At 34.7% G+C, this 27,191-nt stretch overlaps 1 protein-coding gene across 2 annotated transcripts in view; it reads right to left on the bottom strand.

Moving 5' to 3' along the window:
• MAP3K15 (mitogen-activated protein kinase kinase kinase 15) overlaps positions 1-27,191 on the bottom strand; it is a 132,651-nt gene that overhangs the window by 53,995 nt on the left and 51,465 nt on the right. For both annotated transcript variants that reach the window (XM_074300970.1, XM_074300971.1), the window contains exons 7-9: positions 10,057-10,227; positions 2,163-2,275; positions 260-419 (exon numbers count right to left, since the gene is read on the bottom strand). In XM_074300970.1, the coding sequence (XP_074157071.1) occupies positions 260-419; positions 2,163-2,275; positions 10,057-10,227 (444 nt within the window). The remainder of the gene's footprint in view (positions 1-259; positions 420-2,162; positions 2,276-10,056; positions 10,228-27,191) is intronic.

The following is a 27,191-nucleotide window of genomic DNA, read 5'->3' as shown; positions in this document are numbered from 1 at the left end:
TTCTTCTGTAGATATCCTAATTGCCCTGACTTGGTTGAATGTAATCAACTAATCAAATAATGAAGGTTATTCTTTATCTACCTCTGGAAAATGAATTATTATAGATGAGGAAACTGAGGCAAAAAGAAGTCAAGTACCCAAGGTCACACAACTAAGAAGCATTTGAGGCTGAATTTGAACTTGGGTATTCCTGACTCCATATTCAGTGCTCTATATAAAAACATCACGAACAAATAGAGCTGGAATTGTACAGACTCACCAGATGGGAGGCTTGAGTTTAAATAGTCTCTCAGCTGCTTGCACAGCTTTCCCTATGTCATTGGCCAACATGCTCACGTTGAAGAACTGACCAACATCCCAGTAATTGTTCATTTTTTCCAAGCTTCCTTTTCTTCCCAGCAAACTATTCAGCCGAACACCTTAGAAGTTTGAATTTTAGTCAAGATTAGTTTATATAAATAGACATCAGGGGAACACAATGCTGGGTTTATCAGATCAGGGTATGAGTTGGGTTTCCACCACTTAGTTGCTAACTCTATGATCCTGGGCAAAGAATTAGACCTAAGTTTCAGCTTCTCATCTGTAAAAAAAAAATTTTAAAGGGACAATACTATTTTCCCCTTTCCAAGTAAGATAATGTAGGTAAAGGATGTTTTTATGGTAAACTGTCAGTGTGAGTTATTACTACTAAAAAAAAAAAAAAAAATCACACAGTGATTCATTGTCATAGGGAAATTCCCTCCCTATCACTATAGGCAGCATCTTCTCTGAGACTTAATCTTAGTGAGTTGGCCATAGCAAGGAGAGAGGTCAATCGCCCAGAGCCATACAGCATACAGAAGCAGGACTTGAATCCCGTGTCTTCTTGGTCTTCTGGCTTTCTCTTCATCACCTTCATCGCATACTGTCTATTACTAAATAAAGTCTAAGTTATTGGGAGCATGTGATATTCAGGATCTATTACTTAATCCAACAAACATTTAAGTGCCTACTATGTGCAAAGTCTTGTCTTAAAACATTCACTTAGTGCCTACAAGGCACAAGGCACTTTGCTAAATGCTTGGGATCCAACACAAAACTAAAATTGTCCCCCTCCTTTATGGACCTTACATTATTCTGGAGAGGGGGAATGGAGCAAATATATGTGCAAAGAAAAATAAATACAATATAATTTTTGAAGGAGAGAACTCTAAAATAGACTTCTCATGGGAAAGGGCCCTTAAAATTATGCCTTATAGGATTCTAAGAGGTCCATGCACAGGTGAGGAAGCATTACAATTAAGAATAACAACCTGTGCAAAGATCCAGAGGTGGTAGATGCATTTCCAATTTCACAAAACAGTCTGTGGGTCAGTGTGGCAGGAACTTAAAATGCTTAAAGAGAAATAATGTGAAATAAGGCTGTAGAGGAAGGCTACAGCCAGTTTGTAAGGGACTGTAAACATCAATTTGAAGAGTTTCCATTTATTACTATGGGGAAATAGAAAGCCACTGAAGACTGAGGAGAGTGGTATAGTCAGAAGCCATGCTTTAGGAACACCGTGGTTTTGCTAGTATAGAGAATGGATTGTAGAAGAATGAAACTAGAATTGGGAGAGCAAGTAAAAGGCTGTTCCACTAGTCAAGGATGAGGGAATGAACTAGGGGCATGGCCAAATGAGTGGAATGAAGGAAATGGATTTGAAAATCTGTGGAAGCAGTTTTGGCACCTAATTGGACATGGAAAAATGGGATAGGAAAATAATGAAGAAAGGTTCTGAAGTTGTGAAGCGGGGCAAATGAGACCTGAATTACAGATCTGATTGTGGGATTGTTGTTCAGTCATTTAAGGCATGTCTACTCCATTGTGACCCATATGGGGTTTTCTTGGCAAAAATTACTGAAATGGTTGCCATTTCCTTCTCATTTTAAAGATGAGAAAATTGAGGCAAATGGGGCGACACAACCAGGAAGTATCCGAGGCTGGATGAACTCAGGAAGATGGGTCTTCCTGACTCTACGTCTGGTGCTTGATGCACTGAGCCATTCCTGCTTGGTTACCAAAGAGCAAATGATACATCACTTTCTGTAACATATCATTGGTTGTGGGTGATTAATTTGTATTATTTGAAAATCTGACTTACTAAAAAGAGTACCAAAATAAGATTCATAAAGAGCTTTACCTATTTTTCGCAATTCCATAGAAGTTTCAAATTGCTGTCCAGCAACTATCAGCAAAACAGCCAGATTAATTCCAGAGTAAAGAGAAGACTGGAGTTCAAACCCTTTTCGGTACCTATTATGATAAGCATAACAGTGTTAACTACAAAATTTTCTCATAATGAACTACAGACTGAAAGCACAAATTTAAATGAAAAAAAGTGGTCAAATCACTCAAACATTTTCTCAAGTTCCTTCTTCATATTAATCAAATAACAAATCTATTTCCTAGCTTCAGAACTCTGCTAAACAAATATTCAAGGGCAACCACCAAAAAATCATCCTCTTCAAAGTTAAATGCTTTTTTTCATAAATATTTAACTCATCAATGCTGTCAAATCCAGCTATCTATTCCAATGGTAAAACATAAAGAGCTTCCCTTTTTTCAATATAGAGTTGTGGGGAGATGGTCCTGCACATCTTTAGAGGTATTATGGCTTAATTGGACAGAATGTTTACATTACTTTTACTTTTTGTTGGGTTTTTTTTTGGGGGGGGGAAATCTTTCACTACACTAAAAGGGCAACGAGGTGGTACAGTGAATAGACTATATAGGACCTAAAGTCAGGAAGCCTGTCTTCTTGAATTCAAAGCTGGCCTCAAACATACTAACTGTGTGACTCTTGGAAGGTCACTTAACTCCATTTCCCTCAGTTTCCATACCTGTAAAGTGAGCTGAAGAAAGAAATGGCGAACCATTCCAGCATCTTTGCCAAGAAAACCCCACATAGAGTCCCCAAAGAATTAGAAACAATTAAACATTAGCAACGCTGAAAGTGCTTCAAAAGGCACTGCTATGATTACATTTTCAAAATGCTTTTTTTCTTGTTATTACCATCATAAAGTCAGAGCTAAAAGAGACATAAGGGTCCTATTTAGTCCAACCCTCTCATTTTTGAGAGGGAAAAATAGAGGCCCAGGAAAAATAATAATCACACAGGTAATAAGCCTCAGGTGGGCTTTAAGGACAAACATCAAAGTTCAGTATTAAAGTCAACCCAAATGGTAGACTAAGCATTTTCTTTTTTTTTTTTAATTTATTTTATTGAAAAAAAAAAAACCAAAAAGAATACAAAACAATATGAGAGAACATTGTCATATGCCCAGCAGCATATCAGGGAGGATTCCAAATATATAACAACAAATTACTAGTTCAAGAGCATTTTCAAAAAAAAAAATTAATTTGATATAGATATATGACCATGTGCAAGTCATGTAACTTTCCAGTGCCCCCTATCAGCAGACAACTTTCTAAGACTACAAGGATAAACTAAAATATTTGAGGGAGCTCTATGCCACATAATCTCCACATTGATACAATCACAAATCTGCACTCTACCCCACAAAAGCCTTATGAAGAGATAAAGAGAAGAAATAGTTCTGGAGATATATTTTAAAGCTCTGGAGATAAAATTTTAAAAATACAATTTTAATGATACTTTCCCCTCCATCTGCTATATTCATATTGTAATAAATTTTGAGAATGAAATAATATAGAAGAGAACTAGCAATAGCATTTTAAAAATAGTAACCTTGGAGACAAAGAAGATTGGAGAATACAGTTTTCTCAGAACCAAGTTAGTGACAATGGAGACTATATTATTAGTTTATATATAGACCTTTCCCAGGGAAGCCAAGGATCAGACTTAGAAGTATAATACAGTGGTAAGAGAATTGGTTCTGTAGTCAAATGGACCTGAATTCAAATCCCATCCCTAATATATATTACTGTGTGATTTTTTTTTTTTTTTTTGTCAAGCAACATATCTGGACTTCAGCTTCCTCATCTACTAGATGAGAGGGTTGGACTAGCTAGCCTCTGAGATCCCTTTGATTCAAGATGCTACAAGAGAATTAATAGTTCCAGGGTTCTTAGGTAAATTTCAAGGGGAGGAAATAGGCTTGGAGGAGGAAAATTATACATTTTTTTGTTCACCAATTTAAATTTAGCATTTCCTTCAATGATATTAAAACAGTACTCTGACAAGAGATCGATAGTTTTCACCACACTGCCAAAGGGATCAATGAGGAAAAAAAGAGCTGAAATAAATTCTAGATTTTTCACTGAGGATAAAGGAAGTGCAATCTGAATTAAAGGTATGTATGATCCAGTAACAAGATTATATGTGATGATATAACTGTGATAAACTTGACTCTTCCCAACAATGAGATGATTTAAGGAAATTCCAATAGACCTGGGATGGAGAGAGCCATTAGCATCCCGAGAGAGAATTTTGGAGACTGAATGTGGATCAAAGCATAGTATTTTCACCTTTTGTTGTTGTTTATTTGCTTGGTATTTTTTTCCTCATGTTTTTTCACCTTTTGATCTGATTTTTCTTGTGTAGCATGACAAATGTGGATATATGTTTAGAAGAATTGCAAATGTTTAACCTATTTCTGATTGCTATCTTCTATCCAGAGGATAGAGAAGGGGGGAAGAAAGGGGAAAAAATTGGAACACAAGGTTTTACAAAGGTGAATGTTAAAAACTTTGCATGTATTTGGAAAAATAAAATGCTATTTTAAAAAGTTATATGATCTCAATTCACTGCACTGAAGATTATAAAAAGTGTAAATACTGCCACTTCTGTATGCATGTGTATACATACACACCAAAGAAACCTAAGAGTCAAGGAAGGAAGGAGTATGAATCCTGAATCACCTGAATGAGAGTAGGGGTCAAAAAACAGACAGTGTGTATATGGATCCCTTTGCTTTGTTATGGTACTCAGACTCAAAGACCCCTATTTCTACCTGATTGTACATGCGTGTGTGTGTGTGTGTGTGTGTGTGTGTGTGTGTGTGTGTGTGTGTGTTTGAGGCAACTGGGGTTGAGTAACCTGCCTAGAGTCACTCAGCTAGTAATTTCTGAGGTCATATTTGAACTCAGGGTCTCCTGACTCCAAGGTCAGTGCTCTATCCAGTATACCACCTTAATGCCCTGATAATGAAATTTTTAATATGTCTATCAGAAGTATCTTTTTCATTAGCAGAGTTATTATATGCTATATATACTATATGGAATATTTAAGACAGCGAGGCACCAGGATTCTAGAGATCCCATAGATGAAGAATGCTGCCCACTTCATGACAGGGAAACGATGGACTCATAGGCAGGATGGAACACGGTTTTGAATATGGTCAACACAAGGATTCATTTTCCTTAACTATGCTTATTTGAACTGGGTTTTGTAGGAGGAGGGGGAGGGAGAAAAAAATAACTAGAAAAAAAATCTCTAATTGGTTAAATAACAATAAACTACAAAAGTAGAAAACTTGGGGACGGGGGAGACTACATGATTTCATTGCTGCAAAGTCTTCCTCCATATCTTAACATGTGATCTTCATTAACTCAACATCTGGTAGTGTCTCTTGAGCAAAAATTAAACTACACTGGTTTCTGGCCAGCAGGTTTTGGACAGATTTTTCACTATCTCTTAGTGTCATCTTCAGGAACCAGGGTCCCCTCCATGCCATTGAAGGGCATCAGAGTAGGGTTTTATTGGAGAAACAGAGATATTGCTGAATATGATCTTTCACATCTTCATAGTGCTTGACACTTCTCAAAATACTTTCACAAAGATTTTCCTCTTTAGAGCAGGAGTTATTAACTTTTTCTATGCCATGGACCTATTGGACAGTTCAGTAAAGCCTCTGAATCCTTTCATAGAACAATGTCTTTAAAGGCACAAAATAAAACAGAGGAATACAGAGAAAATCAATTATATTTATATTGTTATTTAATATTTAATATTAAAATGTCAAAAAAAGCAAGTTCACAGACTCTGTGGGGGTCCATGCACCATAGATTAAGAACTGCTGCATTAAATCTGTCCAATAGTATTTAATGATTTACTGGAAATAGTCTACTGAGATGGGAAGATGATACCACAATGAGTTTAATCTTCTCAAGGATATACTCAACTAGGAATGAATTTGACACTAGAAACCAGTTCTTCTGGCTCCTAATTAAAAGTTCTCCATGACAAAACATATGGAACTGAATGCTATGAATAATAATTTTTTAAAATAAGAATTATAGCTAACAATTATTTTGCGCTTTAGAGTTTGCAAAGGGCTTTACAAACACTATCTTATATGATACTATACTGATCCAGTACTCTCTCTCTTTCATTGACTGGCTGCCTTCTTATTATGATTAAATTTGACCCCCAAAAGAGAGAAGAAAATTCCTTGCTCCAGTTGGAAGGGGAGGACCCATAAGTTTAGAATATTGTATATAATATTTTACTTTTTATAGCTGGTTAATTTTACAGAACTTCTTTTTTCTTTCTTTTTACAAATCTAGAAATAGAGTAGGTACAAAGTGAGAAATCTAGGTGATATAGAACACAAAAAGGATAAATAAAATTTAAAGAACACCTCGTGGAAGCTTATTTTAGGTGTTAAGTGACATCATGCTTTAGTATCTTGAATCCTAAATAGTCACTGGTTTTCAGCATTTAAAAGAATGAGACAAAAGGTACTACATAAAGGAAGATGAGGATATCATATTTAGAATTTTATATATGCTTGTTTTCACATAGATGCCGTCTCTAGACACACTGTTTCACATACATCTTTTTCTGCCACAACACGTATCAGCAGAGAAGAAAGAACGTGGTAGCTAGTAAATGTGGACATTCACAAGTCCCAGACCTAAGTCTAACACTATTTCCATGGCATTGATTAAAGATCAGAAAAATCTGATCATGTGCTAACTATGTTAGATTTCTTGACTTTTATCACATAGCTAGGTTGTATGACAAAATAGGAATCTCTCAAAGCACGTAAATGCATTGTCAGGGAGGACCTAGCTTTGAGATCTAGAAGTCTAAACACCAGCTTTAGGCACAAATTGCAATTATATTTGAGAAATGAGGTCTTTAATCAAAACACTAGCGGTTGAAATTGTTTCCCAGTTTTCTATTTTCGTTCTAACCTTGGTTGCATTGGTTTTATTTATTCAAAACCTTTTTAATTTAATTAAAATTATCCATTTTGAATTTTATAATGTTGTTTAGCTCTTGTTTGCTCATAAATTCTTCCCTTCTCTATAGATCTGACAGATAACCTATTCCTTACTCTCCTAATCTGCTTATGATATCACCCTTTATGTCTAAATCATTAACCTACTTTGACCTTATTTTGGTATATGTGAGATATTGGCCTATGCCTAATTTCTGCCATGTTTTTTCCTAGTATTTCCAGAAGTGTTTGCCAAATAATGAGTTTTTTTTCCAGAAGCTGTAGTCTTTGGCCTTGTTTCTCAAATATATAGAAAATTTGAGTTAAATTTATAAGAATACAAGTTATGCCCCAATTGATAAATGGTCAAAGAATATGAAGCAACTATATTCAGATGAAAAATTTATGCTATCTAGTCATATAAAAAAGTTCTAAATCAATCAAATATAAATCAAAATAACTCTGAGCTACTACCTCACATCTATCAGATTGATTGATATGTCAGAAAAGAAAAATGATAAATGTTAGAGAAGATTTCTGGTGGAATTGTGAACTGACCCAATCCTTCTGGAGAACAATTTGAATCTATGCTCACAGGGCTATAAACTGTGCATCCCTCTTTATCTAGCAAAAACACTATTGATTCTGTATCCCAAAAAGATCATAAAGAGGGGGGAAGGAGTACAAAAACATTTATAGCAGCTGTTTTTATTTTTTGTGGTGGCAAAGAATTGGAAATTGAGGGGATATCCATCAATTGGAGAATGGCTAAACAAATTGTGGTATATGGATATAATGGAATACTATTGTGCTATAAGAAATGATGAGCAGGTAGATTTCAGAAAAACCTGAAAAGATTTACATAAACTGATGCTGACTGAAGTGAGCAGAACCAGGTGAACATAATACATAGTAACAGCAACATTGTGTGATAATCAACTCTAACAGACTTAGCTCTTCTCAGCAATAGAATGGTCTAAGACAATTCCTAAAGACTCATGATGGAAAATACCATCCACATCTAGAGGGAGCTATGACTCTGAATGCAAATAAAAGTGTATTATTTTCATTTTTTTTTGTTTTTTTTTCTTCTTTCTTGTGGTTTTTCCTCTTTGTTCTGAGTTCTTTCACAACATGACTACTATGGAAATATGTTTTATAGGACTGTACATAAATAACCTATATCAGATTGTTTGCTGTCTTGGGGAAGAGGGGGGAAAGAGAGGAAAGGAGAAAAAAATTGGAATTCAAAATCTTACAAAAATGAATGTTGAAGGTTATCCTAACAGATAATTGGAAAAAATAAAATACTATTAAGTTCAAAAAAAAAGGAAAATTTTTAATTTTTTAAAAATTGACACTATAGCCCTACTATTAACACCTGTACAATATAATGGGAAAGAGGTCCCTTTTCTGTGACTCAGTTTTCCCCAGTGACAAAATAGCAACAATAGCGCTAATCTGTACCCCTTAAGTTACTTGATTACCCAAATGATGATGAAAATAGAATTACTGGATTAAATTATCAAGAGAGTCAGGTTTAATAGGGATTATGGATGAGGAAGAATCTTTTCTAGTGAATGTGATATAAGGATATTCAGAGAGGGATAACAATTCATAGTGGATAAAGGGCTAACTTTGAAGTCCAGAGTACAAGTCTTGCCTATGACATATATCAATTAGATAATTATAAGAAATCACTTAACCTCTCAGCACCTTCCTTTATTAAGCACCTACTGTAGCTAGGCACTCTAATTTGAGTTCTATATGTCTACAGGAAGATCATTTAATGATTCTGAGACTCAATTTCCTCATATTCCCATATGATTTTTGCAAAATCCGTATGGAAGAGCTCAATTACAATCATACACATAAGTTTCTTGGTAACCATAAAGTACTACATGAGCTGGCAGAATCATAGATTTAAAGATGGAAAGTACCTAAGAGATCATCTAGTCCAATGAAATTAAACTTAAAATGAAACAGGAGCTACTAAACTGTATATAAGGACTTCTGTTAATCTCATATTGAATGGTTTACACTATGCCCATAAAATGGGGAATGACTGAATAAGTTATGGTATATGAATACATGAAATATTAGTGTCCTGTAAGAAATGATGAGCAGGCTATTTTTAGAAAAGCTTGTTAAGACCTACAGGAACTGATGCTAAGTGAAATGAGCAGAACCAAGAAAACACTGTACACAGTAACAGCATTGTGTGATGATCAACTATGGTGGACTTAGTTCTTCTCAGCAAAATGGTGATTCAAGAGAATTCCAAAAGACTCATAATGGAAAATTGCATTTTTATTAATTTTATGAAAAATTTCCTAATCATATTTTTATCTGGTTTGGACAACATATGGGTCACACTGTTTGACCCTTTTGAGAAAACTGAGGCAGAAGTTAAGTGATTTGCCCAGAATCATGCAGATAATAAAATTCAGATACAGATGTTGAAGCTAGGTCCTCTAAGTCCAGATCCACCATTCTCTGAATTTTAAATATGTTTCTCATTTAGCCATTATGGAGAATGAAACCCACAAATGTTATCATTATTGTTCAGTTGTCTGATTCTGTATCTGACTTTTCATAACCCCATTTAGGATTTTCTTGGCAAAGATGCTAGAGTGGTTTGCTATTTCCTTCTCTAACAGTTTTACAGATGAGGAAACTGAGGCAAACAAGTTCAGTGATTTACCCAGTCACACAATAAATGCCTGAGGTTGGATTTGAGCTCAGGAAGATAAGTATTCCTGACACCAGGTCTGGCACGTAATCCACTGCACCACCTAACTGCCATACTTAGTGTGGGTGGACTTATGCAATTTTGTCACCTTACATATAAAACACAAATTGATTTGAAATATAATTTGATCTTACCATTCAATGGCAGAATCCCTGCTTTCCAGATCCTTGCAATCTGAATCAAGGAATATGTCCTTATAAATTCTCCCACAAAGGCAGAACATATCTGGAGCAGGATGATCACACGTTTGAAGAACCTGAAGCATCACTTGTAGTGCCTTTCCTCGGTCACCGGCATGATTTCTCCTGAAACACATTCATGTGTCATCATTAAAGACTAATAGCAAACAAAGGTGAATTTTTTTTTTTTTTGGTAAACCTGCCCTAGAGGCTATAAAACTGTGTATATCCCTTGATTCAGCATTCTGATCTATATTCCAAAGATAATTTTTTTTTCTTAAAGATAGATGGGGGAAGTCTTTATTTGTAAAAAAAAATTTAACAGTTCTTTTGGTGGCCAAAAAATTAAAAATTGGGGGAATGCCCGTCAATTTAATCCAATAGCTAAAGAAGTTGTGGCAAATAGTTATAATGGAATATTATTATGCTATAAGAAATAACAAGCAGGATAATTTCAGAAAAGCCTGAAAAGATATACATGAACTGATATAAAGTGAAGTGAACAGAACTAGGAGAATGTTGTACACAGTCATATCAACATTGTAGGACAAACTAGGAGTAGCTTATTCCTCTTAGCAATACAATAATGCAAGACAATTCCAAAGGATCAATGATGAAGCATACCATCTGCCCCCAGAGTAAGAACTGTTTGAATTATTGTTTGAATACAGACTGAAGCATGCTATTTTCCACATTCTTTCCTTTGTTTTTACTCAAGACTTCTTATACAAAATGACTAATTTGGAAATGTTTTACATGATTGCAAATTTATAACTTATTGTTTATCATCCCAGGAAGGAGGAGAAGAGGAAGGAAAAGAGGAATAAAATTTGGAGTTCAAATCTTTTTTTAAAAATCTTAAAAATAATTTTTAACATGTAATTTGGGAAAATTTTTGTATGTGTGTATGTATATAAAATAGATACAAATTTTAAAACCCTGCCCTAGAACAACAGTTTAGGTCTTCTGCTTAAACAAGCAATAACCTGCTTTCCTTTAAAATATATCAATAAGTACATTAAGATTCAGACATTTATTAAGCATCTATTATGTGCTCCACAATAGGGATAAAAGAAAAAAATTTCAAGCTTCTGTCCTCAAAGAATTTACAAGCTAAAAGAGAAGAAATGTATAAACATGCACATATGCACATACATATGTACATTGTTGTTTAGTTGTTTGAGTCATGTCTGACTCCACATGACCTCATTTGGGTTTCTTGGCAAAGATAAGGGAGTGGTTTTTCATTCCTTTTCCAGCTCATTTTACAGATGAGAAAACTGAGGCAAATAGAGTTAAATGACTTGTCCAGGCTCACACAGCTAGTATTTACATACATATCCATGTATATATGTGTATACATGTATGTAAACTCATATTTTATGCAGAATCACTTAATTTGTGCCAGAGGTAGAATTTAAACTTGAGTCTTCCTGATTCCAAGTCTACTCTTTTATGTGATACCTAGTTGCTTCATTCTAATGAGATTTTTGATTTGGATGCTACCCAATGCACCTAATGCATTCTTTCTCTATTCCTGATATTCTTATTCATTCAGTTTACACACTGTCTCTCTTGATAAAGAGTCCATTTTCTCCATTCTCTCCAATATACCCAACCCTATCCCCAACTGAATCAGTTTTGTTAAACATTTTTAACAGATGACATTTATCCTTAAGCTAATCTCTGAATCCTATGGAGAAAAAAAAATAAAAGTTTAAACATTTAATGAGATACAAAATTTCTACATTTACTATAAGTCAAATTTTTGTAAGATGTCCAATGTAGAGATTTATGAAAAGACTGCACTAACCTTCCTGAGATTCTTAGTTATCAATGTGATTTTAAGCCTTTGGGATCTAGTTACATCTAGATTTAACCCATATTGTTCTTAATTTGAAATTTATTTTTTCCATTTACAACAAAAGTCATTTGTGGTTGGGAGGAAAAATATATATACACATGTACACATCTCAAACATTTGCAAGGGAAAAAGCAAAGAGAACTTTTCAGTTAAAAGCCATTTTAAGGAGAGCTGCTAAATAGTCTAATCCCCTTGGAGATTAAAAATCTGCTTTGTTTATCTGCTTATAATTTCCAGACCCCAAGGTACCGAAGAACAAGCCAATATTTCAGTTGTGTTTAATCAGTCACCAACGTGAGCAGTAGCCAGCTGCCAGTTTCTGGCAACATGAAAATTTTGTCAATTAATAGAAACCAGTAAACTAAGGTTTGCTCTACTAAAAAGTGTTTTCACAAGCTCCTGAGACACTTTTATGCCTCTTCTCTTTTTTTTTTTCTTTAGCTTTCCCTCAAATAACAAAATGCTTAAAATTATAGATCAACAAAAGACCAGTGATTTGTATTCCACTTACATGAAAAGTTGGGTAGCAGAGGAAAAGAAAATGATCATTTTTCAAAGTTTGGTTTTATTTAGTATTCTATAATAAATGGCATAGGAGTTCCAGTTCAGCTGTATGACCTGAGGCAAGTCATTTAAATTCTCTGAATCCTAGTTTCCTTATTTGTAAACTGAAGATAATAATGCCAGCCCTCAACCTGTTCAGTGGGACTCTTTTAAAAATCACATGAAACCCTTGGAAGCACTTCATAAACTATAGGCTATTTTTATATCCATGGAAGAAGAAAAAAAGAGAATATTCATTCACCCAGCATTGATTAAGAATGTTGTCTTAAAAGAAACAAAGCCAGCAAGATGAAAAATGTTATACACCTCCAGAGAGAAAATTAATGAATTCTGACTGCAAATGGAAGCATATTTTTTCATTTTATTTTTTATTTTTCTTGCTTTTTATGGCCACATGGCTAATATGTAAATATGATTTACATAATATATATCTTACAATAATGGATGGGGAGGAGCAGGAGGAAGAAAAGAATTTGAAACTCAAATATTTTTTAATGGATGTTTTTAAAAACCGGCAAACAAATAAAAGGAATGGAGTTAGAATTTGGAGTCCAAATCCTATCAGATACCTTACTACCTGTGAGATCTTATGAAAATGGAACATCTAAAAGCTAGGTGGCACCATAGTGCATAGAGTGACATTCATGAAGTCAGGAAAATTTACCTTCATGAATTCAAATCTGACCTCAGACACTATAGCGTGTGCTCCTGAGCTACTTAACCCTGTTTGCCTCAGTTTTCTCCTTTGTAAAACAAACTGGAAAAGGAAATTACAAACCACTCCAGTATCTTTGCCAAGAAAACCCCTAACAGGGTCACAAAGAATCAAACAACAAAGAGGGGGTTAAATTTAAAATAAGATCCCTTTTAGCCATAAATTCTGAACCTTTGAGGGTTACTCTCTATAGCAGTGAAAATCCCACATGAAAATCCACGGTCATTCAACTTTTAATCAAAATTATAAATTCCTAGCAGTAAGGGACCATGTCCTCTAGAACAGTACTTCTTAAAACTTTTTCCACTCCTGACCCCTTTTTCCCCCAAGAAATTTTGACTCTGAGTATACAGGTTTATAAAATAAGTATATAAATCAAATATTTACTGATAATAAAATGTAACTGCACAACCCCCATATTTAATCATGAGACCCCATATAGGATTGTTACCCACAGTTTAAGAATCTGGGTTCTGGAACGTCAAACATGATGTCCTTTGAACATCTTTGCAGTTTTCTAATAAATATGTGTCAATTGATGGATAGTTACATTCATTTCCAGTCTATCACAGGCGGTCATGCAGGCCTCCTGAAATCTGCTTATTTATAACATACCAAATGATCTGTGCTGATATTTCAGCCTTTGATCATCAAGTCTTGAAAGTAAAATTAATATCTCATTCAACTTCAGTGGAATGTGATCAAATGATTGCTTTAAATGCAAGTAAGATGTGCTACCTGAAATCACATTCCCTTTTATTCTTCTTTAGAAAGCACAATAATGAGTTCTGGACAGTTTTTTAGCAGATACAGTAAAGTGGCTCACTGATGGAGAAGAAAGTCCAATGATCTGAATGTACATATGGACAAACAAAGGTTTTAGCTGGAGCAGCAAATGTACTAATTTTATACCAACTTATATGGCAGAGTCAAAGAAATCACAGAATCACTCAAGAGAAAAAATTTTCCTCTTCTACAAATGAAAACTGGCTAAGGCCACATGGTGTAAATATTATTAGTATGTTCTATTTGTGAAGTTTTAATCTCTAACATTTCTTCAGTCTGAGCTTAAATGCATGGCTTTTATTTCCGAAAGAGCAATGTCCCCTAGGAGAAATAAAACTTAGATCAAGCCATCAGTAAACAAAAAGTTCAGGCCAGGTCATCAGTAGCTGTGAATGGAATTGCCAGCTGACAACTCTGTTGATGTTGGGAAGAATGTGTCTGATTAATGTGCCATTAGTAAAATCCTTATCTTGGCAAGTCATCATGGCAAAGAGGAGAAGGGTTACCTTGATTTTAAAAAGTCAACAAACTTTTTCTCTCCTTCAAAACTTAGTAGAAATGGAGATCCTAGTTCAAAGTTTGGGTACCACACCAGAAAAAGCTTCATAGACTTGGAATTGAAGATGACACAGGTTCAAATACTGATTCAGCTATCTACTATCTGTGTGATCAGGAATGTTTCATATCTAGAAAAGCCACAGTTTTTACCAAGAAGATGAGTAGTCTGTTGTGATGGAAAAAGCCATCCACATTCAGAGAGAGAACTATGGATCAAAACATAGTGTTTTTACCTTTTTCTTGTTTTTTGCTTGCTTGCTTATTTTTTTCCTTTTTAATCTGATTTTTCTTGTGCAGCAAGACAAATATGGAAATATTTTTAGAAGAATTGCACGTGTTTAACCTATATTGGATTGCTTGCTGTCTAGAAAAGTGGGGAAGGGAGAGGGAAGGAGAAAATTTGGAACATAAGATTTTGCAAATATAAATGATGAAAATTATTTTTGCATGTATTTGGAAAAATAAAAGGCAATTTTAAAAAGATAAGGGATTTAAACTAGATTACCACTAAAATCCCTCCCAACTTTACATCTATGGTTCCATGAATTCTTGCCTAGCTCATTACAATCCACCTCTTCTCCCTCTTTCAATTATCTATCATTGCTGTTGCCAAAATTATCTTCTGACTTCTCCATGACTATTGATTATTCCATTCCCCTCTAAGAATTATAGAGAATGTATTAGACTATAAATATTTGTATAAATATACTGACCCCTCCAGCCACTCTCTCTATCCCACTCTCTTCTGAGTCACCTTGTTGGGGAAATGGATAGAGTCCTAGGTCTGGAATAAGAAAAACTCCATATCCACATAATACTTGGAAGAACTAAAAATTAAAACTATGGAGTTTAATGCAGATCTAAGCATAATGTTTTCTTAAACTTTTTTGGGTGGCTTTTCCTTTCTGCTACTTCTTTTACAACATGGATAATGTGGAAATATGTTTAACATGATTGTACATGTATAACCTATATCAGATTACTTGCTGTCTTGGAGAGGGGGAATAGGAAAGAGAGAAAAACATTTAGAGCTCAAACGTTTATCAAAAAGAAATATTGGTGTGCAAAACTGTTTGTGACAGCTCTTTTTGTAATGGGAAGGAACTGGAAATTGAGGGGATGTCTATCAGTTGGAGAATAGCTGAATAAGTTATGATACATGAATGTTCTGGAATATTATTGTTCTATAAGAAATATGAGCAAACTGATTTCAGAAAAGCCTGAAAAGATTTATATAAACTGATGCTAAGTGAAGTGAGCAGAACCAAGAGAACACAGTTCACAGTACTGTCCACAGTAATAACAAAATTATGTGGTGATTTAATGATTAATGAAGTGATTCAAGGCAATTCAGTAGATTTGGAATCTGCATCCAGAGAGGGAACTATGGAGACTGAATGTGGATCAAAGTATAGTATTTTCATCTTTTTGTTGTTTGTTTTTTCTCATTTTTTCCCCTTTTGACCTGATTTTTCTTGCGTAGCATGATGAAATGTGGAAATATGTTTAGAAGAATTGCACATGTTTAACTTATATCAGATTGGTATATTGGGGAAGTGGGAGAGAGGGAGAGAAAAAGGGAGAAAGGAAGGAAAAGGAAAAAAAATTTAAAAAGAATTCCTTGGAGGAAATGAGGAGCTAAATGACTTATTAGGTTATACAATCAGTATCTATCTAAGATGAGATTTAAATTTGCACTTTTCTAACTTCCATATAGTTCTTTACACAGTACTCGGGTAGCATCAAACTCAACTAGAAAAGATCTTTAAAGGCTCCACATGAATTAAATTATTATCTGTGTTAGATTGCATTTTTAAATTTTATTTTGTTAAAATGTTCCAATCATATCATAATCTGATTCCAGCCCCAACTGCTCTGTGGGCTGCATGCAACCCAAGGGACAGAATTTTAACACCTCTGAACTACACTATATTTTTTGGTCATTTAGTCATTTCAGGGTTTTTTTCTTGGCAAAGACACAGAAATGGTTTGCATTTCCTTCTCTAGCTCATTTTACAGATGAGGAAATTGAGGCAAATGGGGTTAAGTGATTTAAGGGTCACACAGCTAGTAAGTACCCCAGGTCAATGGTTTACTTTATCTCGCCTTTGAAAACAAAGGCATATGAAAAAGGCATTTTTAAAAACAGAATTTTAGTGTAGTTCAGTTTAAAATTTTAGTTTTTCCCCATCATTGTTTAGTAAAAAGTATGCTATTCACTGGCAAGCCAAACAAATTAATATGTTTTTCTCTTCCATGATTCTAAAAATCACTCAATTCACTAACAATTTCCCAAAGCAATCCAGAGGAAAAAAAAACAACTGTACCCCAAATGATATGATGGGTTATATTCTAGTTGCTCACCATAATTCTAGATATCATAAATTTTTCATCCACTTGTTTTTTCTACTGGGTTTTTCTTTCAAATCATTTGCAATTTATGTGAGTAAACCTTTTAGTCTCCTGAGACTCAATGTGACTAGGAACATGAAATCTACAAAAAGACGAATTTAGGGAATCTCAACAATGACAGAAAATCTTTTTGCTACTTAGTTTCACTCAGTGAAGACATCCTTTCTGCTTCTGATGAAAATTTAAGATGTGCTCTTGGTTATACTCACAGGTCACTGAACAAAGTTATCTGTGCAAGCTCAACTGCCAAAAAGATCATGTGTGATTTTAACATAGATGTTAGAGTAGCTCAGTTGAAGTTAGATTTTTTTTTTTACAATAGCATTTTATTTTACTGAGTCGAGCTTTTTTTTTTTTTTAACTGCATTGTTCTGCAAACAATGGACCTACAGGAATTTTAAAATTTCTATATCTTATCTCTCAAGCAATTATGTGGTGTGCTGCCAAAAGTAGTCTGCTTTACATTTTATCTCACTTGATCTTTACAATCTATCATATAGATACTGTTTTATCCTAATTATAAATAAAAAAAAACTGAGGTTAAGAGATTGATGACTTGCCCAGGATTATATAGCTAACAAGTGTCTGCAGCAGAATTTAAATCACGAAAAACATGATAAATACAAATTAAAATAACTCTGGGATTTTCCCTCACATTTAGATTGGCAAAAATGACAGTAAAGGAAAATAGCAATTTTGGAATGGTTAGGGGAAATCAAGCACACTGATATTGTTGGTAAAGCTGTGAAATAGTCTAACCATTGTAGAAAACAATTTATCTCAATTATACCCCAAATACAATAAATTGTGCATGCCTTTTGACTAATTCACATAAGTCAGAGATCTAAGGCAGAGGAACATGTGGACAGAAATATTTACAGCAAATTTTTTTTCATAGCAAAAACTGGAAACAAAGTAAGTGTCCATCAGTTGGGGGATAAGTGAATGAGCTATGGTAGACAAAAGTAATAAAATATTATTGTGCTATATTAAATTATAATGACAAAAGAGAGAGTGGAGAAGAAGGAGAAGTACTTTGATTTCAATTATATGTGTGAGGTCAAGTCAAACATATTTCCCTGTTAGCCATATTGCAAAAGAAAACATGAACAAAATAAGAAAATAAAAATAAAGTCTTAAAAATACATTTCAATCTGCATTTAAAGTTCATTTAGAGCTTTCTTTCTGGAGGTAGATAAGCATTTTTCATCATGGTTCCATTGGAATTATCTTGGATCATTGTTTTGGTCAGAGTATCTGAGTCTTTCCTTATAATATTGCTATTACTATATATAATATTCTTCTGGTTCTACCCACTTCATTTTCCATTAGCTCATATATGTCTTCCCAGGACTAAAAACACTTCTAACTAGGTCATAATATGTACTACATCAAAACTTGCTCATGTCCATCATGAATTTCTCTATTGCCACTACTGTTCTACCATTTCAACCTTTCCAAAGAAAATATTACCCAAGTTAGATTAGAATATGGACATAAGAGTATGGAGGGCTAAAAGAAGAGATGGCAGAAATAGCTTGTAACTGGAAGTAAGTTAGAAAGACCATGGAGGAATTAGAATTTCTAAGTAGGTGTTGCAGGATGTATAGGATGTCAATCTGTAGATATGCCGGGGTTGTGGGAAGGATTGGAAAGGACATTCCAAAGCTACACAGGACTTCACACAGGAAAGTGGTAAATGTATTTGGCTCCATTCCAGAAGAAAAGGGATTTGAGTGCCTTTCAAATAAACTATCATTTCAAAAAATGAAAAATGTCTTCCCAGCAACTGCCTTTTCACATTTTATGAAATTTAGTCAGTCACATGCCATGGTTAGGTACAACTATGTCTAAACTCCTGCCAGACTGTAAAAGTGATTCTGCTATCCAGGGATCTTTTCTTAAGAAGGTATTAATGTTTATAGGAAATGCAATACTTGATAATAAACAATAACAGTATAATATTGACTCAGATAAATAAAAGCAGCCACAAGCTGCTTTTTTAAAAAAAGATGATAGAGGGGGGCAGTGAAGAAAAGGAGAAAAAGGAAGAGAAGCAAAAGGAGATAAAGGAGGAAAAAGAAGATAAGAAAAAGGAGAAGGAAGCAGAAGAAGAGAAGGAAGAGGAAAAGGAGAAGGAAAAAGAAAAAAAAAGAAAGAATGGGGATACTGAAATATTGTCTTCTACAATACACAATACTACAATCAGCATGTATCAAAGGCATATGTATATATGTGGAAGAAGAAGGGAAAGGGGGAGAGGAGAAGGAGAAAAAGGAGAGGAAGAAGGAGGAACAGGACGGAGAGGAAGAGGAGGAACAGGACGAAGAGGAAGAAAAGAAAGAGGAGGAGGAGAAAAAGGAGAAGAAGGAGGAAGAGGAAAAAGAGGAGCAGAAAAGGAAGAGAAGGAAGAAGAAAAGGAGGAGGAGGAAGAAGAGGATGGGGAGAAAAAGTGGGAACAAGAGAAGGAGGAAGAAGGGGCAAGCCAAATTTACACACACACACACCCACCCACACACACACCCACCCACACACACACACACACACATTGCAGAGCTGTTAAGCATTTTCCCCCCTTCTGTTAAGCTGAACTCTTAGCAGACAAAAACCTGGCTTCAGAGTTGGACATATGAGGTGCAATCCCTGCTTCTGATTCATACCAATTGTGGGATTGTATTATTCTGTAGGACAACTTGTCAGTGTCCCCAGACACCTCTCTAAGAAACAACAACGAGCATTTATATAGTAGCTAAATGCCAGGCACTGTGCTAAGCATTTTATAAATATGATTTCATCCTGACAGCAACTTTAGGAGGCATTTGCTTTACTATTATCCCCATTTTATAGCTAAGGAAAATGAGGTTGAATGACTTGCTCAGAGTCAACCAACTAGTAAATCTGTCTGAGATTAAATTAGAACTCAGATCCTCCTAACTCCAGATCCAGTCTTCTGTCCACTGTACCACCTCTGTGCCTCTAATATTCTATATCTACCTCATCAATATCCTAACTAAAATGCTGTAGCCAGAATTGAACATTATTCTCAGATACAATTTGACCAGGACAGTGTGCAACAGAATTATTCCTCTCCTCATTCTAGATTTGTTGCTTCTATTAATCTTGTATAGCTCTTTCCAGCTGATATATCATCCTGGTGACTCATCCTGATAATTGTAGTTGGTGGTCTATTGGAAACCCAAGACCATTTTCAAATGAATGTTATCAACAGAGAAAGTTTCATGAGAATTCTGGGAACTGAGAGAACTTTAGAGACAATCTAGTGCAATCACTGAAATCGCTTGCTGAAAGGCAAAAAGTTAAGTGGAAGAAAAGTCAGGACTGTGTTAACAGAAGATAATATCAGAAAGAAGGCAAAACTAAGTTTTAAAGAAATTCAGTTAAAAGTGAGAAACAAAATCATTCCAAACATAAAGTTTTGATAGTCTAAAGGTAAGGAAGCCAAGAATTGGAAAAAGTATCATTTCTGGGGAACAACAAATAGATCAGTGTGGTTAGAGAGTAAAACATAAGAAAACTGGACATGTAGGAAGAGTCCAGGTTATAAGTTACATTAAGTGATTGAAAACTTTTAGTTTGATTCTAGAATTAATAGAAAGGCACTGTAGTTTAATGGGGGGAGGGGAATGACAAAATCTACACTTTTAGAAAAATTACTTGGATATTTGGAAGATAGAAAAGGAAGAGACTTAAGGCAAGAAGACTAATAGAAGATTATTATATTTTTATTGTTTTATTATGTGTGTTTTAAAAGAGTTGTGCATGTACATGTGTTTATTTCCAATAAGAAGAGAAATAAAGGGGAAAAATATAAATGCTTTATAATAAAAAAAAGTTTTTTTATGCTATTACAATACTTTCTACAAGTGATAAGGGGCTAAACTAGGGTGGTGACTATAAAAGAGGAGAAAAATGGACACACACACACACACACAAGAAAGATTTTGTAATAGGAAAAACAGTGAGATTTTGGCACTCCTTCTCATAGATAAGTAAATTGGGACCTAAAAGAGTTAACTGATATTTCTAAGGTAATACAGATAGTAAATAGCAAAGCCTGAAATTGAACTAAGTCCTCTGTAACTATAAAGTGCCTTATAAACTACATAAATTCTATATGATTGTCAATTATTATTATTTTATACAACTTATTTTAATTATTTTATTATTGCTATTATTGTTAATTTAATTAAATGACTTATCCAATGTCACATAGCCAGTTCTTATTCTCACTCCAATAACTTTTCAATATACTACCTCTCTTATAAAAGTTCTAGAAAATGGCCAGAAATATGTTGTATCATAGTGCACATTAGGTAGCACAATAAATGGAATGGCTGGCTCAGAATCAGGAAAATTCATCTTTCTGGCCTTAGACACTCTCTAATGACCCTGAACAAGTCATTTAAGCATATATGCCTCAGTTTCCTCATCTGTAAAATGAGGTAGAGAAGAAAATGGCAAACCATTTCAGTATCTTAACCAAGAAAATTCCAAATGAGATATCAGAGATGATTGAAAACAACATAGAGAAGATAAAATTTTAAGCATCAATTAAACATTAAATAAGCATTTATTTCATTTATTAGAGTTTGGGGACAATGTCTTCAGTGAACCATTACTCTAAAAAAACTCCAGTGAAGAAATGAGTTGGTGGATTCAGGAAAAATATGGAAAGAATTAGCCCTATGAAGAAAGATGTTATCTACCTTCAAAGGACAAACAAGTGTAGAACAGTCCTACATAGATAAATATGAGTGTATGTGTATTATTATAGATATCTATAAATGTATGTGTGTGTATACACATACACAGGAATGCACACATGTATATATAAATATATCTGCACTTAATTGTAGCCTTCTTGAGGGAGGGGAGGTAAAATGTCCCCCTTATGTAATAAAGTAAAAAATGCACCGCAGAGAACAAAAGAAAACCTAAAAGAAAGCAAAGAAAAGATGGACAGCTCTCAATATAATGTGCCATATTTATTACATAGGCTTTCTTAAAATGGAAGTATATTCCTTTATATTTTGAATCCTTTCATGTTTTGCTGTGCACATGGCAATTGTTTCTGTTTTGTAGTTAAATTTTAAATAAATAACTAGCTCCAGTGAAGTTTGAACTACATTTTTTTTCTTGATCTTTTTGGGAAGATCTAATAAAGATTATGGACCCCTTCTCAGAAAAGTGTTTTCTTAAATTTACAAAACACATGCGATTACAAATAAAACCAATCATACTGAAATAGTCATCAAAATATTAAAAAAAAACAAATGACACTTCCTTTTAAATCAAGGGGGTCGGGGCAGTCTCTTTATTAAGCAGAAGTGCTGGAAAGAATAATAATCATTTGAGAGTGTACTTTCCCTATCCAAAAAGGCAGCCTGGAAGAGGAGAAAGAACTCAATAAAAGAGATTCTAAGGAATTACTGGATCATAGTTTTAGAGTTGGAAAAGGACCTGAAAGGTCATTCACAACCTCCTCACTGCACAGATAAGGAAAAGGAGTCACAAAGAGTACCTGTCAAGATAGAAAGTGACGTGATGAAATGAGATTAGAAACTTCCTAAGAAATTCATGTCCTCATTCCAGTCCTGGGACTCCACTAACCACCCCAAGATTCCTTAGGGTCTTTCTGGAGGGTTGCAGCATGATAATGAGGTAATTCAAAGTGTGAGGAATGAAAGAAGAATGGTGATAGTAGAACTAAGACTGAGATATATCTATTAGCCCAGGGATATTTTCAAAAAATACCAGCAGGAAGTATTACTTTCTTCTTCCTCATTCCCTTTAATGAAAAAAGATGCACAAATGAAGCAATGAGTTCCATATTCTGGAAGAGCAGCAACAAGGTTGGGGAGACTCAGTCTATCCACACCTCCCCTTACTCATCTTCACAGCTCTTGATTAACAATGATAAAGTTTTAAGGATTTTCCTTTTAGTTTTGACTAATTTGACAAGTTTTATAACAAATTTTCTAAAGCTTATAATCTCCATAATATCTAACACTGATTACTTCTGAATTCCCCAGGGTGTCTTGCTTAAGTATACAGGTAGCAGAGGTTATAAATATGTTATTTGCTACCTGACAGCTGAATAATAACAATAATAATAATAGATAATATTTATCTAGAACTTACCCCAAAATAACACTGAGCAAGCAATACAAAAGATACCCAACATCCCCATTCAAAAGTCAGTTTGTACATATCATGAGAATGGTCAATAATGAATATGCATCAAGATTAATTACTCTGGAAATCCTAGTAGTGATGATTTTGCTATTTAAAAATTTTATATTTTAATGAAATGAGAGATTTCACATATATTAACATAATTTTCAAAAAGGGAATAAGCTATTATCAATGGTATTTTTCTCAGTCCAAATATGCAGCTTAAAGGTATTTTAAAAGCAAGTATATAATATATCTTAATTTGTAAAGAAAATGGTTTAAAGCAACTAGAGAGAATGAATAGGAAGAGACGGAAGTATGCTTGCAAAAAATATAATCATGGCAAACTATATTCTGAAGTCTCACTGATGGCAAACTAACTCTTAGAAAAATGTAGTCATGTATTAATTGTTCTGATCCTTAATTGTTCTAATACTAACATTCAAAATAGACACACAAAATGGGGTTTTCAATACCATCATATAATCCTAATGCCCGATTAGCTTTGTAAATTTGGATGAATAGTATATGCAGAGACTATAGATAGTATATGCAGAGTATATACAAGATACTTGTAGATGATAGATATATGTAAAGAAGGAAAGAATGTAGCCAAGATGCTTTACCTGATCTGTTCTTGCCCTAATTTTATTTATAACAAATCTAAGATGATCTTAAGAGTTAGTTGGATTTCCTTAACCCAGCCTCTACGTAGTTCCTGAGAATTTTCTGGACAGAATCCTCAAAAAAAAAAAAAAAAAAAAAAAAGGTTTTGGGGATATAGACTTACAATGAGGAACATAATGGGGTTTGGAGGGTTTTGTTTGTTTTTACAAATTTCATGACCTTTTAATAGATAGCTATATGGGACCATGGTCTTCATATCAACACCTGAAAACAATAGTTCAAAGAACAAACAGTCTTGGTTTGGGAACTTTCTGTTGCCTTTTCTTAGCTTATCTAGTTCAAATATGGTAATTCATAGCTGCCTCTATGAATTTTAAAAAAAAAAAAAAAGGTCAGCCTGGCTCTAGTCAAGGGGAGAGGTTTTCTAGATATTAATACTAGAAATATTAGGAGCACAGAGTCCCTCGGATGGCCCTGAGAGCTGAAGCCCAGCAGAAAGGAGCAACAATAGCCAGGACATGACAATGCTGACAGTAACTCTCAGAATAGGTCGGCATATTATAACATGATACCATCATCGGAGGATGCTAGAAATCCCATCGAATCAGGTTCTTGAATTAGCACAGTAAAATGAACACCCTTGCCACATGGTCCCTGACCTAACAGGCTCCTGATGTAGGTGTCTTCTGTGTGTACCATGGCTACACAAAATCTCCATCTAAGTGTTCTACATCCACATGTCTTTTGTTTCAAAAGAACATATCCTCTAGCTGGCTAGTCACATTAAATACCTTAATGAGAACTGAAGCTGGATAATTTGTCTGGAAGATCTCTCTGTCTCTGTCTCTGTCTCTTTGTCTCTCTGTCTCTGTCTCTCTGTCTCTGTCTCTCTCTCTGTCTCTGTCTCTGTCTCTCTCTCTCTGTCTCTCTCTTTGTGTCTCTCTCTTTCTCTCTCTCTTCCTCTCTTTCTTTCTCTCTCTCTCTTTCTTTCTCTCTCTCTCTCTTCCTCTCTTTCTTTCTCTCTCTTTCTTTCTCTCTCTCTCTTCCTCTCTTTCTTTCTCTCTCTCTCTTTCTCTCTCTCTTCCTCTCTCTCTCTCTCTCTCTCTCTCTCTCTCTCTTTCTCTCTCTCTCTCTCTCTCTCTCTGTCTGTCTCTCGCAAAATAAACTCCAGTGGTTCCCTATCACTTTCAGAGTCATATAGAAAATTCTGTTTGAAAAATTGCACATATAACACCATATACCAAGATAATATCAAAATGGGTCCATGATTTAGGCATAAATAATGAGATCATAAATAGATTAGAGGAACAGAGAATAGTCTACCTCTCAGACCTGTGGAGGAGGAAGGAATTTATGACCAGAGGAGAACTAGAGATCATTATTGATCACAAAATAGAAGATTTTGATTACATCAAACTAAAAAGTTTCTGTACAAACATTACTAATGCAAACAAGATTAGAAGGGAAGTAACAAATTGGGGAAATATTTTTAAAAGTAAAGGTTCTGATAAAGGTCTCATTTCCAAAATATATAGAGAACTGACCCTGATTTATAGGAAACCAAACCATTCTCCAATTGATAAATGGTCAAGGGATATGAACAGACAATTCTCAGATGATGAAATTGAAACTATTTCCACTCATATGAAAGAGTGTTCCAAATCACTACTGATCAGAGAAATGCAAATTAAGACAACTCTGAGATACCACTACACACCTGTCAGATTGGCTAAGATGACAGGAACAAATAATGATGAATGTTGGAGGGGATGTGGGAAAACTGGGACACTGATACATTGTTGGTGGAGTTGCGAAGGAATCCAGCCATTCTGGAGAGCAATTTGGAACTATGCCCAAAAAGTTATCAAACTGTGCATAGTCTTTGACCCAGCATTGCTGCTATTGGGATTATATCCCAAAGAAATACTGAGGAGGGGAAAGGGACCTGTATGTGCCAAAATGTTTGGCAGCTCTTTTTGTTGTAGCTAGAAACTGGAAGTTGAATGGATGTTCATCAATTGGAGAATGGTTGGGTAAATTATGGTATATGAAGGTTATGGAATATTATTGCTCTGTAAGAAATGACCAGCAGGAGGAATACAGAGAGGCCTGGAGAGACTTACATCAACTGATGCTGAGTGAAATGAGCAGAACCAGAAGATCACTGTACACTTCAACAACAATACTGTATGAGGATGTATTCTGATGGAAGTGGAAATCTTCAACATAGAGAAGATCCAACTCACTTCCAGTTGATCAATGATGGACAGAAATAACTACACCCAGAGAAGAAACACTGGGAAGCGAATGTAAATTGTTAGCACTACTGTCTATCTACCCAGGTTACTTATACCTTCGGAAGCTAATAATTAATGTGCAAGAAGAAAATGGTATTTACACACATATATTGTATCTAGGTTATATTGTAACACATGTAAAATGTATGGGATTACCTGCCATTGGGGGGAGGGAGTGGAGGGAGGGAGGGGATAATTTGGAAAAATGAATAAAAAAAAAATTTAAAAAAAGAATTGCACATATATAATCTATATAAGAATTTGTCTTGAGAAGATAAGGGAGGGAGGGAGAAAAATTTGTAACACAATGTTTTAAAAAATGAATGTTGAAAACTACATATCCATTTATTTGGGAAAATAAAATATTATTTAAAAATGAAAATTCCATTTGATATTCAAAGACTTTCACAACTTAGCTCTCTTCTACTTTCCAGTCTTCTTATATCTTACAGTGTCGGGGGCAGCTAGGAGGCGCAGTGGATAGAGCACCAGCTTTGAATTCAGGAGGACCGGAATTCAAATCTGATCTCAGATCTGATCTGATCTTCCTAGCTGTATGACCCTGGGCAAGTCACTTAACCCCAGCCTCAGAGAAAAAAATCTTACAGTGTCACTAACCTCCTGACTGTTCTACAAAATGGGACACTTCTTTTCTTGGCTCTAGATATTTTCTCACTGCTCACTATACTTAATTTTCTCCATTTCCTCATCTCAGCTCACTTGCTTTGCTCAATTCCCGGGCTCACTTCCCTGACTTCCTTCCAATCTCACCTTTGACAAAAAAGTCTTCTTCAATCTCTCTGTAATTTCTAGTCCCTTCCCTCTATAAACAATTTATTATTTATCCTGTTTATAAATCACATGTACATAATTATCTACTTATTTTCTCTTCCACTAGACTGTGAGCTCCTCAAACTCAAACACTTTTTTTATTTTACTGTATTCTACATTCCAGTCAAAGTGGATTACCAGCTGTTCCTGAAATTCATCATTTAAGCTCCCATTTATGTTCCTTTGCACCAACTGTCACCAGAGTACCCTCTTAATTCTACTGCCTTCCTTCCTTTAATTA

The sequence above is a fragment of the Sminthopsis crassicaudata genome, chromosome 3 (assembly GCF_048593235.1).
Source record: "Sminthopsis crassicaudata isolate SCR6 chromosome 3, ASM4859323v1, whole genome shotgun sequence".
Taxonomy (NCBI): Eukaryota; Metazoa; Chordata; class Mammalia; order Dasyuromorphia; family Dasyuridae; genus Sminthopsis; species Sminthopsis crassicaudata.
Note: the sequence above shows the minus strand (reverse complement) of the source record. Positions and strands in the feature narration are given on the sequence as shown.